At 41.7% G+C, this 17,524-nt stretch overlaps 1 protein-coding gene across 2 annotated transcripts in view; it reads left to right on the forward strand.

The window, feature by feature from the left end:
• The window catches only part of LOC147108127 (protein strawberry notch homolog 2-like), a 175,184-nt gene that overhangs the window by 15,162 nt on the left and 142,498 nt on the right, over positions 1 to 17,524 (forward strand). For both annotated transcript variants that reach the window (XM_086004619.1, XM_086004620.1), the window contains exon 2: positions 7,087 to 7,313. In XM_086004619.1, the coding sequence (XP_085860745.1) occupies positions 7,197 to 7,313 (117 nt within the window). In that variant the 5' untranslated portion in view covers positions 7,087 to 7,196. The remainder of the gene's footprint in view (positions 1 to 7,086; positions 7,314 to 17,524) is intronic.

The following is a 17,524-nucleotide window of genomic DNA, read 5'->3' on the forward strand; positions in this document are numbered from 1 at the left end:
AACTAGGTCCTTCCCATCCACTCTATCTAGGCCCCTCATAATTTTATCCACCTCACTTCAATCTCCCCTCAGCCTCCTCTGTTCCAAAGAAACCAACCCCAGCCTATCCAATCTTTCCTCATAACTAAAATTCTCTAGTCCTGGCAACATCTTCATAAATCTCCTCTGTACCCTCTCAAGTGAAATCACATCTGTCCTGTAATGTGGTGACCAGAACTGTATGCAGTACTCCAGCTGTGGCCTAACTAGTGTTTTATACAGCTCTAGCATAACCTCCCTACTCTCGTACTCTTTGCCTTGGCTAATAAAGAAAGTCATCCTGTATGCCACCTTAACTAATATTTTTTTCATGCCCTTGCTTTGATTTCCTAATTTCCTTTTTTAATTTCACCCCTACACTTTCTATACTCCTCTAGGCTTTCTGCAGTATTGAGCTCTCAGTATCTGACAAAAGCTTCCCTTTTATTTCCTTATCCTACCCTGTTTGCTCCTAGACATCCAGCGGGCTCTAGATTTGGGAGTCCCACCCTTTTTCTTCGTGGGAACATATTTGCTCTGAACCCTCACTCTCTCCTCCTTGAATGCTTTCCACTGCTCTGACACTGATTTACCTTAAAGTAGCTGTTTCCAGTCCACTTTCGCTAAATCGCATCTCAGCTTAGTAAAATTGGCCTTTCCACAACTGAGAACTTTACTCCTGGTCTATCCTTGTCCTTTTCCATAACCACATTAAATCTAATTGAATTATGATCACTACCGCCAATACATTGTGGGTTTGTACAGTTTCAAAATGTTACATTTTACTGAGTGCAGTGAATACTTTTAAAAGCAAAGGAATACCGATTCTTCACATTTTCCATCTCCCAGGGTACACTGTAATTCAATCAAATCTGAGTAAATTGCCACATCCTGTGACTAAATGCTGCACTGATAAATGCAAATGAGGGTGTCCTGATTTAGAATGAAGATATCCCATACACGAAGCACATTATCCATTGCCTGCCGCAAGAACTTGCAGTTACCGAATACCGTATCAAATTTCAGGATGACCCAAAGAATTTTCAAAGTGTAGTCACTATTATGCGGATAATCGCAACAGCCAGTTTGCACACGGCGAGATTCCACAAACACACAATTAGGTGAATGACCATATATAATCTATTGTGGAGTGGTGTTGGCTGAAGGAGAAATTGTTGGCCAGGACACCGAGAGAGCACCCTGCTCCTTGTTGAATGATCCTGAGGCATTTTTAACATCCACCTAAATAGGCTCTTCCAAAAAAACAATGTGGTGCATCTTTGGCTAGTTTTTGGGAAGAAAACACATGAACAAGGAAACAGGCACTTAAGGCAACATGTTCTCCCTCTGCTACTTCCTGCCACTGTGTTCTGCTTCTGACATAGTCTATTCAGGCATTAAAAAAAAAAAATTCAGTGGCTCTATTTCCCCTTTGTTTTTTTAACTGGGGACTCATTCTATGGCCCTAAAAGTCATCCATCAGATTGTGACGCCCCTGCCTGTTTTAAATATTTCTCCTAATAAGTTACACATAGCATCTTTGTTTATTTCTAAATTTCTTCAGAAGTCATAACCACCTTAAATTTGCCAAGTCGTATTACCAGACTTGTCCGCATTGGAGGCAGCTGTGGGATCACTGGGAGGGGATCCAGGGTCTGGCAGCACTGGAATGGGTTCTTCAAATCTAGCAGTATTTTGAGTGGGGCTCCTTGCGAGATTGGTCCTGAGGTTCCAAGAACAACAGAGATTGATTTATAGAATAACAACAGAAAATGCTGGAAATACTCAGCAGGCCAGGCAGCATCCGTGGGGAGAGAAACCGAGTTGACGTTTCAGGTCTGGGACCCTTCATCAGAACCACCGATGCTGCCTGGCCTGCTGAGTATTTCCAGCATTTTCTGTTATTTCAGATTTCCAGCATCTGCAGTATTTTGCTATTGGATTGATTTATGGACCAGGGCTTAGATAAGTGGGAGAAGGATCCTGTGATTTGGGGGGCATTGGGAGGAGTCTTTATGGTATAAAGAGCATTGGGACAGTTCGGGGATTAGGGAGCACTGCAAATGCAGTTTAGGGGTTTGTGAGCGATTAGAGGGGGTACAGGGATCTAGGATAGAAGGGGTCCTGGGCAGGACTTGTGAGGGAACTTTGGAACATTGAAGGGACCTCAGAGTCTGGCAATATTGGAGATTGCTGAAATCTGGAAGTATTGAGGAGCGGGACCAAATCGCCTTGTGGGAGAATGAGACCCAAATTGCTGAACCATTGTGCCCCAAAACCCCTGTGCGTCAGCCTTTTCAGCAGACCTGTCCATTGCATTTTTTGTACCCTCCGGTACCCTTGCATCATCAGCTAGTTCCTGTCTTTAAAGCATTTAAGCATAAATTTTCTGCTTCTTGCAATGAGCTGATGGAAAATTATTTGTTTGCTGGGGGTGCCCAGTTTACTGACTCTGACGTGTCAGAAGTGGAAAATTCAGTGCACTTTTTGGAATTTTCCAACGATTACAGTTTTTAATAAACATAACATTTCCGAAAACAAATGCTCAAAAGTTCATTGTTTATATAGTTGCCAAGTTACATTACAAATTACTTAAGCCTCAAAAATGTATCGAAAGAGGGATATTTTAACTAAATATATGCAACCAAAAGAGGTGATTGATTTTTTTTTAAAAATCCGTTCTCCGTTTGTCTTTACCATCAACTAAGAAACCAAAATCACAGCTTTTGTTGTTCACATATGCTGCTGCTCACGGGTGCTCTGTTCATAACTGAAAAGCACAGTTAATTCATTTACATAATTACATCATTTACACACAGCACGGTGGCATAGTGGTTAGCACTGTTGCCTCACAGCGCCAGGGACCCGGGTTCGAATCCGGCCTCGGGTGACTGTCTGTGTGGAGTTTGCACATTCTCCCCGTGTTTGCGTGGGTTTCCTCCGGGTGCTCCGGTTTCCTCCCACAGTCCAAAAGATGTGCGGGTTAGGTTGATTGGCTATGATAAAAATTGACCCTTAGTGTTAGGGGGATTAAATATGTGGGGTTACAGGGATAGGGTGGGATATGTGTCGGTGCAGGCTCGATGGGCCGAAATGGCCTCTATCTGCACTGTGAGGTTTCTGTGATCTGTGATCTGATAAGTGAATCATTTGCCTGAAGTAAAAGTTTTGAGAATTCAGTGCCCAGTTTCTTTGAAATTCCTCGCAGCATGACACACCCGTCCACTCCTGTTGATGCTGGGAAATTGTGCCAACTGTGCCTGTTCAGAATGCACAGATGCAATTTGAAAAGTCTCTCAACTGTTGAGATACAGCGCAGAAGGAGGCCGTTCGGTCCATTGGGGGTTTAAACTAACTTGGCAGGGGGATGGGATATGGAGTGGAGCTATAGTAGGGGGTGATGCACAGCCAAACATAGAGGAAAAAACAAGTCAGCCTGGAAGGCAGAGCAAATATGTAACTGCACAAGGGAGTATGGCAAGGCTGGGTGGCATTTATTTTAATGCAAGGGACCTTGTGAGTAAGGCAGATGAATTGAAGGTGTTGATGAACACATGGGAGTATGATATTGTTGCTATCACAGACATGGTTGAGGGAGGGGCAGGACTGGCAGCTCAGTATTCCGGGGTGTAGAATCTTCAGGCGAGACAGAGGGGGGTGTCGCAATATTAATCAAGGAGTCAATTACTGCTGTAAGGAGGGATGATATATTAACAGGTTCCTCTAATGAGGCCGTATGGTTAGAACTTAAAAACAAAAAGGGGGCAAGCACTTTGCTGGGAGTGTACTATAGGCCCCCAAACAGTCGGGGGGAAATAGAGGAACAGATATGTAGGCAAATCTCAGAAGTGTAGAAATAATAGGGGATTTCAACTTCCCCAATATTAACTGGGATAGTCAAGAGTGTGAAAGGCTTGGAGGGTGCGGAATTCTTAAAGTGCATCCAGGAGAGCTTTTTGCGCCAGCATGTAAAAAGTCCTACAAGAGAGGGGGTGGTACTGGACCTAATTCTAGGGAATGTAGCCGTGCAAGTGGGAGAAGTGTCAGTAGGAGAGCATTTTGGTGACAGTGACCATAATTCGGTGAGATTTAAGGTAGTCATGGAAAAGGACAAAGATGGGGGACAATAAAGGTTCCAAATTGGGGGAAGGCTGATTTTAATATGATAAGGCAAGATCTAGCCAAAGTGGGCTGGGATCAGTTACTTGTAGGAAAATCTACATCAGAGCAGTGGGAGTCTTTCAGAAAGGAAATAGAGAGTACAATGCCAACATGTTCCCATAAAGGTCAAGGGTGGGACCAACAAACCCAGGGAACCCTGGATGTCAAGGGATATACAAGAATGGATTAGGAAAAAAAGGGAGGTTTTTGGCAGATACAAAGGACTAAAAACAGTAGAAGCCCTAGAGGAGTATAGAAAGTGCAGGGGGGTACTTAAAAAAGAAATTAGGAGAGCGAAGAGGGGGCATGAAAAAACACCGGCGGGCAAAATAAAGGAAAATCCCAAGGTGTTTTATATAAGTATATTAAGGGCAAGAGGATAACCAGGGAAAGAGTAGGGCCCATTAGGGACAAAAGTGGCAATCTGTGTGTAGAGCTGGAAGATGTAGGTGAGGTTTTAAATGAATATTTTGCATCTGTGTTCACTATGGAGAAGGACGATGTAGGCATAGAAATCAGGCAGGGGGATTGTGATCTACTTGAACAAATTAGTGTTGAGAGGGAGGAGGTACTAGTGGTTTTAGTGGGCTTAAAAGTGGATAAATCCCCAGGCCCTGACTGGATGTATCACAGACTGCTGTGTGAGGCAAGGGAGGAGATTGCAGGGGCTCTGACACAAATTTTCAGCACCTCTCTGGCCACGGGAGGTGCCAGAGGACTGGAGAACAGCTAATGTAGTACCATTGATCAAGAGTAGTAGTAGGGATAAACCAGGGAATTACAGGCCAGTGAACCTAACATCAGTGGTGGGGAAATTATTGGAAAAAATTCTGAGGGACAGAATTAGTCTCCACTTGGAGAGGCAAGGATTAATCAAGGATAGTCAGCATAGCTTTGTCAGGGGGCGATCATATCTAACCAATTTGATTGAATTTTTCGAGGGGGTGACTAGGTGTGTGGATGAGGGTAGTGCAGTTGATGTAGTATACATGGACTTCAGTAAGGCTTTTGACAGTCCCGCATGGGAAACTGGTCAAGAAAGTAAGAGCCCATGGGATCCAGGGGAATTTGGCACATTGATTTAGATATGAATGTAGGAGGTATGATCAGTAAGTTCGCAGATGACATGAAAATTGGTGGCGTGGTAAATAGCGAGGAGGGAAGCCTCAGGCTACAGGACAATATAGACAGGTTGGTCAGATGGGCAGAACAGTGGCAAATGGAATTTAACCATGAAAAGTGTGAGGTGATGCAATGCATTTTGGGAGGACCAACAAGACAAGGGAATACACAATGAATGGTAGGACCCTAGGAAGGACAGAGGATCAGAAGGACCTTGGTGTGCATGTACATAGATCCCTGAAGGCAACAGGACAGGTAGATAAGATGGTTAAAAAGGCATATGGAATACTTGCCTTCATTAGCCGAGGCATAGAATATAAGAGCAGGGAGGTTATGATGGAGCTGTACAAAACGCTAGTTAGGCCACAGCTGGAATACAGTGTGCAGTTCTGGTCGCCACACTATAGGAAGGATGTAATTGCATTGGAGAGGGTGCAGAGGAGATTCACCAGGATGTTACCTGGGCTGGAGCGCTTCAGCTATGAAGAGAGACTGGACAGGCTGGGGTGGTTTTCCTTAGAGCAGAGAAGGCTGAGGGGGGACTTGATTGAGGTGTACAAAATTATGAGGGGCATAGATAGGGTAGATAGAAAGGAACTTTTCCCCTTAGTAGCGGGGTCAATAACCAGGGGGCATAGTTTCAAGGTAAGGGGCAGGAGGTTTAGAGGGGATTTGAGGAAAAACTTTTTCACCCAGAGGGTGGTTGGAACCTGGAACTCACTGCCTGAAAGGGTGGTAGAGGCAGGAACCCTCACAACATTCAAGAAGCATTTAGATGAGCACTTGAAATGCCATAGCATACAAGGCTACGGACCAAGTGCTGGAAAATGGGATTAGAATGGACAGGGCTTGACGGCCGGCGCGGACACGATGGGCCTCTTTCTGTGTTGTATGACTCTATGCCAGCTCTTTGGTAGAGCTATCCAATTAGTCCCAATTCTCTGCTCTTTCCCCATAGCCCTGCAGATGCTGAAATTTTTAGGTAAAACCTTTGAGACAAATGCAATGGATAAATGTAATTGTGTTATTGTGAAATATTTCCTTTTTATTGTTTAAAATTCATTTTGGGAATTATACATTCTAGTTGCTGACAGAAAAATTGGCAGATTTTTTTTTGAAGCATTTTGACTGAATCAATCAGTGCATTGACAAACTGACAGTGAAAGTTGACATGGAAAAACTGAATAAGAAATGTTGACACAAAACTAAGAGCAAAGGTCATGACAATTGAAAATATGGATGAGACAAAAAACACACCCACACATCTTCATTCTGGGTTCTATTCTAGTGACTGGTAATGAAGAAAATCATAAACTGTTTATATAACTTTTGGAAGGCATGTAGTTTTTAATCATTGCTTTTATAAAACATTGAACTTTCAAAGAATGAAAATTAAAACCGGTCTTGACGACAAATTTTAATGTGTGCAGAAATTTAGCCTTTATGCAAATGAACATTTAAAATGTGGTGCAGTACTGTATTCAAATAGATTTTTCAGAATTACTACTGCTTTCTGGGAACTAAATTATCAGTGAAACAAAGTTGCAGAACTCCATTTAGACGAGAGTAATAGAAAAATCTCAACATGGAAACAGTTGGAAAATTATAGGAATAACAAAATCCGAGCCATTCTTGCTGATGAGTTGTGATGAGTAAAAGGAACCCAAAGCAGTTTGCAAATCTTACTGCGAAATGAGAACTTTTGCTAACAATTTAGTTTCTGTTTGCAAACGACCTTCAGTTTAAGAAAACTCATGTCTATTTTTATCTCCCCCTCTCTTTTAGGACATGGTGTGCCAAGACTATTGCAGATAAGATCTGTTGTACCCTTTATTTTTTGCCTCTGGTACTGAGCACACTTTGAACTTGTGCAGAATGCAGCTGGACAGTGCCTAATGCTGAAAGTACATTGTGTCATGGACGGGCAGAATTACCAGCAGAACCATCAAACTGACACTGCAATGTATGGTCTGCCAAATATCCAAGCCCAGTTCTGCTCTCGCGGAACAGAGGTAAGTGTTCATTAATAAACACTTGTTTTGGGCCTGGGTTCTAGTTGGCGCACATTCACGACATTAAAAACTACCTATACTTTAACAGTTTCACTTAGAGAATGGTGGGTTTAAAGAAATGAAATGTCACACTAGGGTGTTTATGGTAGTAGGAGAGAATTTTCAGAAATTAGGATTAAAGCACATATTTAGGGCAAGGTAGAAGGAGCTTTACTCGGTATCCGGTCTGTGAGTATTCAACACTGATACTGGGTGCAAGAAGTGAGGGGAAGGGAGCAGTGGTCATGCTTTTTAAATTCCTTGGCTATCTGTTTTTATTATTTTAAACATGCAAATATAATATGTAATGGAGGTCTGAATTTCCCTCTGAATTATTGGTTTCAGAATTGCCTGAGCTCCTTGCACTAAAAACGCTGGCTAAGTGATAATGATCTGTGATAGAAGTGAATGCAGGATACCATATTGGCAGAAGGAAATTACATTTTTAGTGAAACAGTTTATACATCATGAGCCAGAAATTCCAGGGTCCTGCTCCACTAACAGCAATGCAGTGGAGCGGGTCTGCTTGCAGCCATTTATATATAGACCCAGCCCCAAATCAACAACAACTTGCATTTATATAGCGTCTATAAAACGTCCCAAGGTGCTTATACGAGTGATCTCAAACAAAATTTGCCACCGAGCCACATGCGATATTAGGACAGGTGACCAAAAGCTTGGTCAACGAAGTAGGTTTTAAAGAGCGCCTTCAAGGAGGTGAGAGAGGTTTAGGGTGGGAATTCCAGAGCTGCCTTGGTGAGGGCGAAGGGAGTCGGGGATGCTCAAGAGGCCAGAATTGGAGGAGTGCAGAGATCTCTGAGGGTTGTGGGGCTGGAGGAGGTTACAGAGATAGGGAGGGATGAGGCTGTGGAGGGATTTGAAAATGAGGATGAGAATTTTTAAATTGAGGCGTTGTCAGACAGGTAGCCAATGTAGACCAGTGAGCTCAAGGGTGATGGGTGAACAGGACTTGGTGCGAGTTAGGATACAGGCAGCAGAGTTTTGGATGAGCTCAAGTATACGGAGTGTGGAAGATGGGAGGGCAGCTGGGAGAGCGTTGGAATAGTCAATTCTGGAGGAAGCAAAGGCATTGACGAGGGTTTCAGCAGCAGATGAGCTGAGATAGGGGCAGAGACGAGAGATGTTACGAAAGTGGCAGTAGGCAGTCTTGGTGATGGAGTAGATATGGAAGCTCACCTCTGGGTCAAATTGGCCAAATCTCAAATGAGTTCCCTTTCATTACTTGTGACATTGAATACATTTTGGTGAATATTTGTATTTCTCAAGGTGAAGGATCTCCGTGCTGATTGAAAGATAAATCTACATTAGAAAGAGTCTAAAAAGCAACAAGATTGATGCCGTGTAAAGGCTATACACGGAGGAATTATTTCTCTAAACTGTGTAGATAAAATATACCTGTATTACTTTACAGTAAGCCAGAAATGTAAGTCCAGATGGCATAAGTAGAAAGTAAGAAAAATGTAAACTTTAAACAATTAGGAGGTAGAGCTTCTTTACTGAAAGAATGATAAAAGAACCGAGTGGTCTGTCAGGCAGGGTAGTAAGGCAAAAACAGTGGGCTTTCTCATTTGGAGTTAGAGTATAAAAGAGATGAGCATCAATGGGCTTAATGGCCTGTTCTTATCCCTGAATATTGTGAACATAATTTCACTTTTGCTCCCGGTGTTGCTGTCGAGCACACCTAGGTCATGTATAGTATGGCCAAGTTGCTAAGTAAGCTGCCAAAATGGTCCAAACAATGCACTTTAGCCCTTGGTTTCACACATGCACTCTTGGTCTCTCCGGTGTGAATCTTCACTTTCACCCTCTGCTGTCACCATGATCTCTGAGTAAGGTTGTCGATTTAATATCAATTTGTGCTGAGCATGATGATTTTTCTGAGCAAAATGTTTACAATGTTAATGGTGATCTGAGAGAGGAGGTTAGGGAGAGTGCATTGTCAGTAGTCACAAAGCAAATTGAAGTGCTCTGCAACTGTTCATACTCCACTGACAATGAGCTAAGTAGAGTAAAGGCGTGGAATTTTTCTCTGGATAGGCAGCAGCAATTATTTGCGCAGTTAAATGGATTTAGCTACAGACATTCCATAGCAGCTGGGCATTGCTTCTTCATGCATTACTGCCCAGTCAGTTGTAGCACTGTGGCTGTGGGTGCATTTGTGTGTACTCATTTTCTGTTGAGATTTTTCTGGTTGACTAGCTACTATAGCCATCAATCTATATCTGTTAATTTATTAAATTCAGTATGTCAATGTATGCATGGGAACACAAGAACAGCAGTAGGCCATTCAGCCCCTTGAACCTGTTCTGGCATTAAATGAGATAGCGGCTGATCTGGATCTTAACTCCATCTACCTGCCTTGGCTCCATATCCTTGTCTAGCTAAAATCTTATCAATCCCGGATTTATAATTATCAATTGAGCTAGCATCTACTGCTTTTTGTGGGAGCGCTCCACACTTCCACCACCGTTTGAGTGAAGAAGTGTTTCTAACTATGCAGATGTCATACTGAATACGTCACACAATTGAAGAAACAATTGCAAAATAATATTCTGACAAGGGGGGGGGGGGGAAAGCCGGTGACTTGGTACGGCCTGCTCCTGATTTGCACTGGAAACTGCGAAACACTTTCCAATCTGTAAAATCTAACCAAGTTGTCAATGAAACTCTGATTCACCTAAAGCTCTGTTTACATAACAATTAGACTTTGCGCCTTCACACACACACAGGAGAGAAAGCCAGTTCTATCTAACTGACTTGAGCATTGCTTTCAAGAATGAAGACCAATTATACCGTGTACCATGTACTCTTAAAGGGACACATACCTGCACTTTGGCAGTGAACTAATACATTGTGCGCCCGTCCTTCTAAAACCGTGCATCCTCTGGCTTGCAAATCTTGTGCGAGGGTGTGCTGCGTACCTTTTTTTTTAAAAAAAAAAAGTATATAAAAAGAGAAAGAAAGCCACTCATTTCCTACTGGTTTCTTCTGACCTTGGGGTGAGTATAGAAGCAATTGACCTCGGGAAAGCATAGACACTATACATGTGGCCTTAAAGTTATTTATATCAGAATAATACATTGTACGTTACATGGTACAATGCCCTTGTCCTCATCCTCTGACTTAGTGAGCACTGCTATGGTAGATTTGCTAGTAATATATTAAAAGTCTTTCTTGTAGTATGATTTGCAGTTTAAATGTTTTCAGAAAAATTGTCAGCCAGTTCTGATTGGTTCAAATTTCCCAGGAACAAACAAAAAAAAACATTCCCACTATCCACCTGCTTCACTGTCTTTCACTACATCTTTCACAAACTTACATTAAACCCTGATTCACTGAGCAGCACCATTGGAGATCCACTAGAATCACAAATAAGAGAGAAAATAGTAATTTGGCCAGCAATTATTGCCCACCATAACACTATCCCATAGTAGAAAAACTTGCCAAAGAAAGCAAATAGAAAGAAAATGAGATGCTGAGAAATAAAATCTAAAAATAAAGTGGGGGAGTAGTTTCAATATAAAGTGAACTGTCAAGTAGTTTCAGCATTCACTACAGTAGGAAATGTAGATGTTGTGTTCTGTGTGGGTGCTGACTTTTCCCAGCTTGATGTCTGGCTAGAGTGCTACCTTTGAGCCAATGGTAGTATTCTAACATTTGAGTCAGAAGGTTCAAGGCATACTCCAGGACTTGAGCACATTATATAGGCTGTTATTTCAGTGGAGTACTGAGGTGGTGCTGCACAGTCTTTTGTACGAGATGTTAAATTGAGGCCCTGTCTGCCCCCTCAGGAGAACATAAAAGATCCCATGGCACTATTCAAAGACCACCAACTGAATTCCGGTGTCTTGGCCAGCACTTAATCTGTTTTAGTGCCATTGGTTGAGGGTTATCTGTTATTTATCTTGTTTGTGGAACTTGCTGTGTGCAAATTGGCTTTCATATTTCCCTGTGTTATAACAGTAACTACACTTCAAAAGAAGTGAAGTGCTTTGGGATATCCTAAGAATATGCAAGTTCTTTCTCATGATGTGTGATCATCAGCAAATGGCAGGTCTTCATAAGAGAAACACAAATATCTACTAACCGCGAAGAGAGTTCTTTATAGTTTTTTGGCATTACCTACTTGGAGTACGTTATCAAAGGCGCTCCTCTATATGTTTACCTCCTTTAAATAATATGCATAACAAAACATTAGAGCTTGACTCCGCTGCCTCATTTCAGGGGAAGGACAAAGTAAAATAAAATAATGCTGTCCTCTGACTCTCCAAGCCTGTTCTATTTGTTTTCCCACACATTATGTTTTGGTACACTTGGCTTTTACATTTTCTGGGTTTTTGGCAGCCGTGCCTTCAGCTGCCTGGGCCCTAGGCTCTTTACCACTTTTATTTCAGTCTGAGTTGAGTCCCCAGCTAATTGGCCAGAAGAGAAATATTCTAGCAATAATCTTCACAATTGTCAAATGGTTTATTGCGATTGTTATTTAACAACAATAACTTGCATTTATATAGCACCATTAACATAAAACGTCCCAAGTCGCTTTACAGGAGTGTTGTCAAACAAAATTTGATACCGTGCCACATGGAAATATTAGGGCAGGTGACCAAAAGCTTGGTCGAAGAGGTAGGTTTTAAGGAGCGTCTTAAAGGAAGAAAGAGAGGTAGAGAAGCGGGGAGATTTAGGGAGGGAATTTCAGAGTTTAGGGCCTAGGCAGCTGAAGGCGTGATCAAATCCGGGGATGCGCAAGATAGGGAAACGTCCCAAGGTGCTTCAAGGAGCAGTATCAAAAATTTGAGCCTGAACTATGTAAGGCAACATTAGACAGCTGACCAAAAGGTTGGTCAAAGATGTAGGCTTTAAGGATATGATCTATTTCTGTGACATGCTATCGGATGCATGTGGAGTTCTGGGAGTGAAAATCCTATTGATTTACTTTTTTTTGCCAAACTAAGTACAAAGTGACTCTCTTACATTTTTTTGCTAAAATTAACAGGCAAGAATTTCTCTTCTAATTTATTTTTTGATTTAAAAATGGATCATTGTAAGATTGGAAGATAAGCTTCTTGACTGGACATTTCCATCTGGATTTCACCACTATCACTGTGGCAGAGATTTAAAGGAACTAGTTCACAAAAGGGAATCAGCCAGTGGAAGAGAAGGAGCAAATTAAGAGTGTAAATCATTATTAAAGTATGCTTGAATGCATACTTTCCCAGGGCTGTCATCCTACTGAACTCCACAAATAAACTCTAAAGCCTGCACATCTGCCAATGCACTTTATTAGGGTTATGTTTATGTTAATGTATTACAAGCCAAATGTATGTTGAATGTTTAAATGTCTTAATCTAAATGTACACTCTCGGGAGCCGCAAGCCTACATTTCGTTGTACTGCACTTGTGCACTAACAATGACAATAAAGTTGATTATGATTAATGGTGTTCTAATTTAAGTGTATCATGGAGCGCACACATGTAGCATTTGAGTTAAAAGTAAACCTTTGAGTGATGTAAAGCTATTTCATGAATCTAAATGTTCTCAAATCATTGGTTATTTTCTCCTCCTTTGTGTCGTATTGCGACATGCACCATTTTCTGACCAAAGGTGGGGCGACAAGTTACTAGTGTTCCAAAGTGAGATGCGAAGAGGTGCGAAAAATGAACCATGGTGATTTACACGCAGGTGTTTTTCTTTTTCCCTTGGACCTCCCCGAGACAGCCCTGACAAGATTGGAAGCTTGCCATCATGGGGAATTGTAGATGCAAACCCATATCCTACTGGCCTGCCTACGAATTGAGCATTTTTGTAAAATTGCTGAAAAATAGAATTATAAATGTATATTGTAGCTTGCATGTAACAAGCTAATTATTTTTAAATTCATGTAGGGCATTTCCAACACAGCCACATAACTTTTTTGGTTATTTTCACAAATAAATCCCCAAAATTTCTGTAATGTCTGAATGGAGGCTCAAATTTCTAACCTGCTGTCATTAAAAGGATCTTCAACTTGTGTGTATCTCTTTCAACCTGTACAATGACCCTTTGTTGTCTTTGTATCAATGTATTTAGATGATTCTGTAGACTTCTACAACTGAAGTTATCGTGTTGTCTCCAGGGTTTGATTTTTCTATGCCTAACATGAAACAATAATCCTAATCTTTGTAATGCACAAAAGATACAGGTTGATTATTAAAACAAAATCAACAACGATGTTCAATTTATTTTGCATGTCAACTTTTTGGGGTGATGTGATCCTTTTACATTAAGTATTCTGATCAGGACTTTCCATTTGATTCAAATTTAATGGAATTTACTCAACATTTGGCATCTTGTACTTTCAACAGTGGGAGATGATCTCGTACTCAGCTGTTCAAAATTCTGAAGGAAGCTATTGTAAAACTTTTTGTAACATTTCCAGTGATGTATATTGACTTCACCAACATTACTGCTATACACATAAGCAGTGCCTCCTCATTAAATTCCTGGTAACTTTGGACTACAGCACAGAAGGAGGCCATTTGGCCCATCCAGTTTGTGCCAGCTCTTTCGAAGAGCAATCCAGTTAGTCTCACTCCCCACACTTTTCCCCAGATCCTGACAATTTTTTTCTCATTCAAGTATTTTTCCAATTCCCTTGTGACAGGCTACTATTGAATCTGTATCCATCAGGCAATGCATTCCAAATCCTAACCACTCGTTGCGTTAAAAAGTTTTTTTTCATGTCGCCCCTGGTTCTTTTGCCAATCACCTTAAATCTATGCCCTCTAGTTATCAACCCTTCAGCCATTGGAAACTGTTTCTCTTTAAAATCATGAAGGGTTTAGATGGAGTAAATAAACACCTCTGTCAAATCTCCTCTTCGCCTTCTTTGTTCTATGAAGAACAACTCCAGCTTCTCCACATAATTGTAAGCCCTCATCCCTGGAACCATTCTAGTAAATCTCTTTTGTACCCTGTCCAAAACCTTTGTGTCCTTCTTAAAGTGTGGTGCCCAGAATTGGACATACTATTCCAGCTGGGGCCGAACTACTGTCTTATATAAGTTTAGCATAACTCCACAGTTTTTATCAGATTCTAAAATACCACAACTTGGAGAAAAAAAAATCAGCCTCAGCTCCCCTTAATGCACCATTACCTTGATGAGAGTTAAGACAGTTCAGTTGGCATGAGATCAGAGATTTTTTGCAGATCTCAATAAAAATGCATGTAATGTTGAAACTTCAGTATAAACAAAGTACTGAATGAGAATGGAATATCCCACAGCCATGTGGTGATGACGAGGATGGACTGAAGACCCATATGGTTGATTTCACAGTGGTGAAGATAAATAAGAACATAAATAGGAGTGGGCCATTCGGCCCCTCGAGCCTGTGCCAGCTCTTTCGAAGAGCAATCCAGTTAGTCTCACCCCCCGCTGATCTGATCTTGGCCTCCGCTCCACCTTTCTGCAAATATACGCAACAAATACGATATCTCAACAATTAAAAGGAAAAGGAGGTTGATTTTTGGAGGGACGTAATTTAAAATTGAAATGAAGCTTTAAATTCGCACTTGGCGCACCGTATCTCCGTGAGACAGCAAGGAGAACAATACTTGTGTAATGACAGATGTGCTGATTCTAGTAAAATAAATCCAGAATGCTGACAATCTATACTTGTATGAGAGATACACCAAACTGAACCAGGGGACATGAAAGTTAATTCACAGTTGATTTGACTGCATAACCCATAAGTAGTCAAGTTGCTCATATGAATTATCCGGCTGAGGTCAGAAATTGATCTTTCTGTATCCTGCAGTGTTCAGTTCGACGATTCAACTCTGTGGCTAGGAAGGCAGTTGAGGCCAATTCATTAAATATATTCAAGAAGGAGTTGGATATATTTCTTAAGGCTAAAGGGATATGGGGAGAAAGCAGGGACAGGGTACTGAATCTGGATGATCAGCCATGTTCTCATTAAATGGCGGAGCAGGCTCGAGGGGCTGAATGGCCTACTCCTGCTCCTATCTTCTATGTTTCTACGTCTGATGAGCTATTTCGATTTACCCTGAGCTTTTAACCTTTGTATAATTTGTTTGTCAAATTTTTGCACAATTTATTTCAACTTTTGGGGACTTTTTCTGTGGGCATTTGCATCGAAGTGAAACATTAAGTAATGTGAAAACACACTTTGTTTTCATACTTACACAAAAGCATTATACTGCGGATGCTGGAAATCTGAAATAAAAACACAAAATGCTGGAAATACTCAGCTGGTCAGGCAGCATCTGTGGAGAGAGAAACAGAGTTAACGTTTCAGGTCGATGACCTTTCATCAGAATTGGAGAAAGTTAGAGATGTAACAGATTTTAAGCAAAGACAGGGAAAGGGGGGAGGGGAGAAAAGAACAAAAAGGAAGGTCAGTGATCGGGTGGAAGGCAGGAGTGATTAAATGATAAAAGGTATGATTGTACAAAGCAAAAGGAGATGTAATGGGACAGATAAAGAAATAAAGATGAGTCTAGAAGAGGTGTAAATAAGAATGGCAGAATCATCAACAGCTGCCACGTGAAAAAATAGGGTAGAGGTTATGGTCTGAAATTGTTGAACTCGATGTTGAGTCCAGAAGGCTGTAAAGTGCCTAATCGAAAGATGAGGTACTGTTCCTTGAGTTTCGTTGGAACAGTGGAGGACGCCGAAGACAGAGAGATCAGAATGGGAGTGGAACAGAGAATTAAATTTATTTATTTTAATGCAAGGAGTCTTGCGAGTAAGGCAGATGAATTGAAGGTGTTGATGAACACATGGGAGTATGTTATTGTTGCTATCACAGCGACTTGGTTGAGGGAGGGGCAGGACTGGCAGCTCAATATTCCGGGGTATAGAATCTTCAGGCGAGACAGAGGGGGGTGTAAAAGAGGAGGGGATGTCGCAATATTAATCAAGGAGTCAATTACTGCTGTAAGGAGGGATGATATCTTAGCAGGTTCCTCTAATGAGGCCATATGGGTAGAACTTAAAACAAAAAGGGGGCAAGCACTTTGCTGGGAGTGTACTATAGGCCCCCAAACAGTCAGGGGGAGATAGAGGAATAGATATGTAGGCAAATCTCAGAAGTGTAGAAATAATAGGTAAAAATAGTCAGGATTTCAACTTCCCCAATATTAACTGGGATAGTCAGAGCGTGAAAGGCTTAGAGGGTGCGGAATTCTTAAAGTGCATCCAGGAGAGCTTTTTGAGCCAGCATGTAGAAAGTCTTACAAGAGGGGGGCGGTACTGGACCTAATTCTAGGGAATGTAGCCGGGCAAGTGGGAGAAGTGTCAGTAGGAGAGCATTTTGGTGACGGTGACCATATTTCAGTGAAAATTAAGGTAGTCATGGAAAAGGACAAAGATGGACCAGAAATAAAGGTTCTAAATTGGGGAAGGTTGATTTTAATATGATAAGGCAGGATCTGGCCAAAGTGGACTGGGATCAGCTACTTGTAGGAAAATCCACATCAGAGCAGTGGGAGTCTTTCAGAAAGGAAATAGAGAGTACAATGCCAACATGTTCCCGTAAAAGTCAAGGGTGGGACCAACAAGCCCAGGGAACCCTGGATGTCAAGGGATATACAAGAATGGATTAGGGAAAAAAAGGGAGGCTTTTGGCAGATACAAAGGACTAAAAACAGTGGAAGCCCTAGAGGAGTATAGAAAGTGCAGGGGGGGGGGGTACTTAAAAAAGAAATTAGGAGAGCGAAGAGGGGGCATGAAAAAACACTGGCGGGCAAAATAAAGGAAAATCCCAAGGTGTTTTATAAGTATATTAAGGACCAGAGGATAACCAGAGAAAGAGTAGGACCCATCAGGGACCAAAGTGGCAATCTGTGTGTAGAGCTGGAAGATGTAGGTGAGGTTTTAAATGAATATTTTGCATCTGTTCACTATGGAGAAGGACGATGTAGGCATAGAAATCAGGCAGGGGGATTGTGATATACTTGAACAAATTAGTATTGAGAGGGAGGAGCTGTTTTAGCTGGCTTAAAAGTGGATAAATTCCCAGGTCCAGACGAGATGTATCCCAGGCTGCTGAGTGAGGCAAGGGAGGAGATTGTAGGGGCTTTGACACAAATTTTCAGAACCTCTCTGGCCACAGGGGAGGTGCCAGAGGACTGGAGGACAGCTAACGTAGTA

This window comes from Somniosus microcephalus, chromosome 13, assembly GCF_052327205.1.
Source record: "Somniosus microcephalus isolate GS21.2 chromosome 13, FLI_Smic_1.0, whole genome shotgun sequence".
Taxonomy (NCBI): Eukaryota; Metazoa; Chordata; class Chondrichthyes; order Squaliformes; family Somniosidae; genus Somniosus; species Somniosus microcephalus.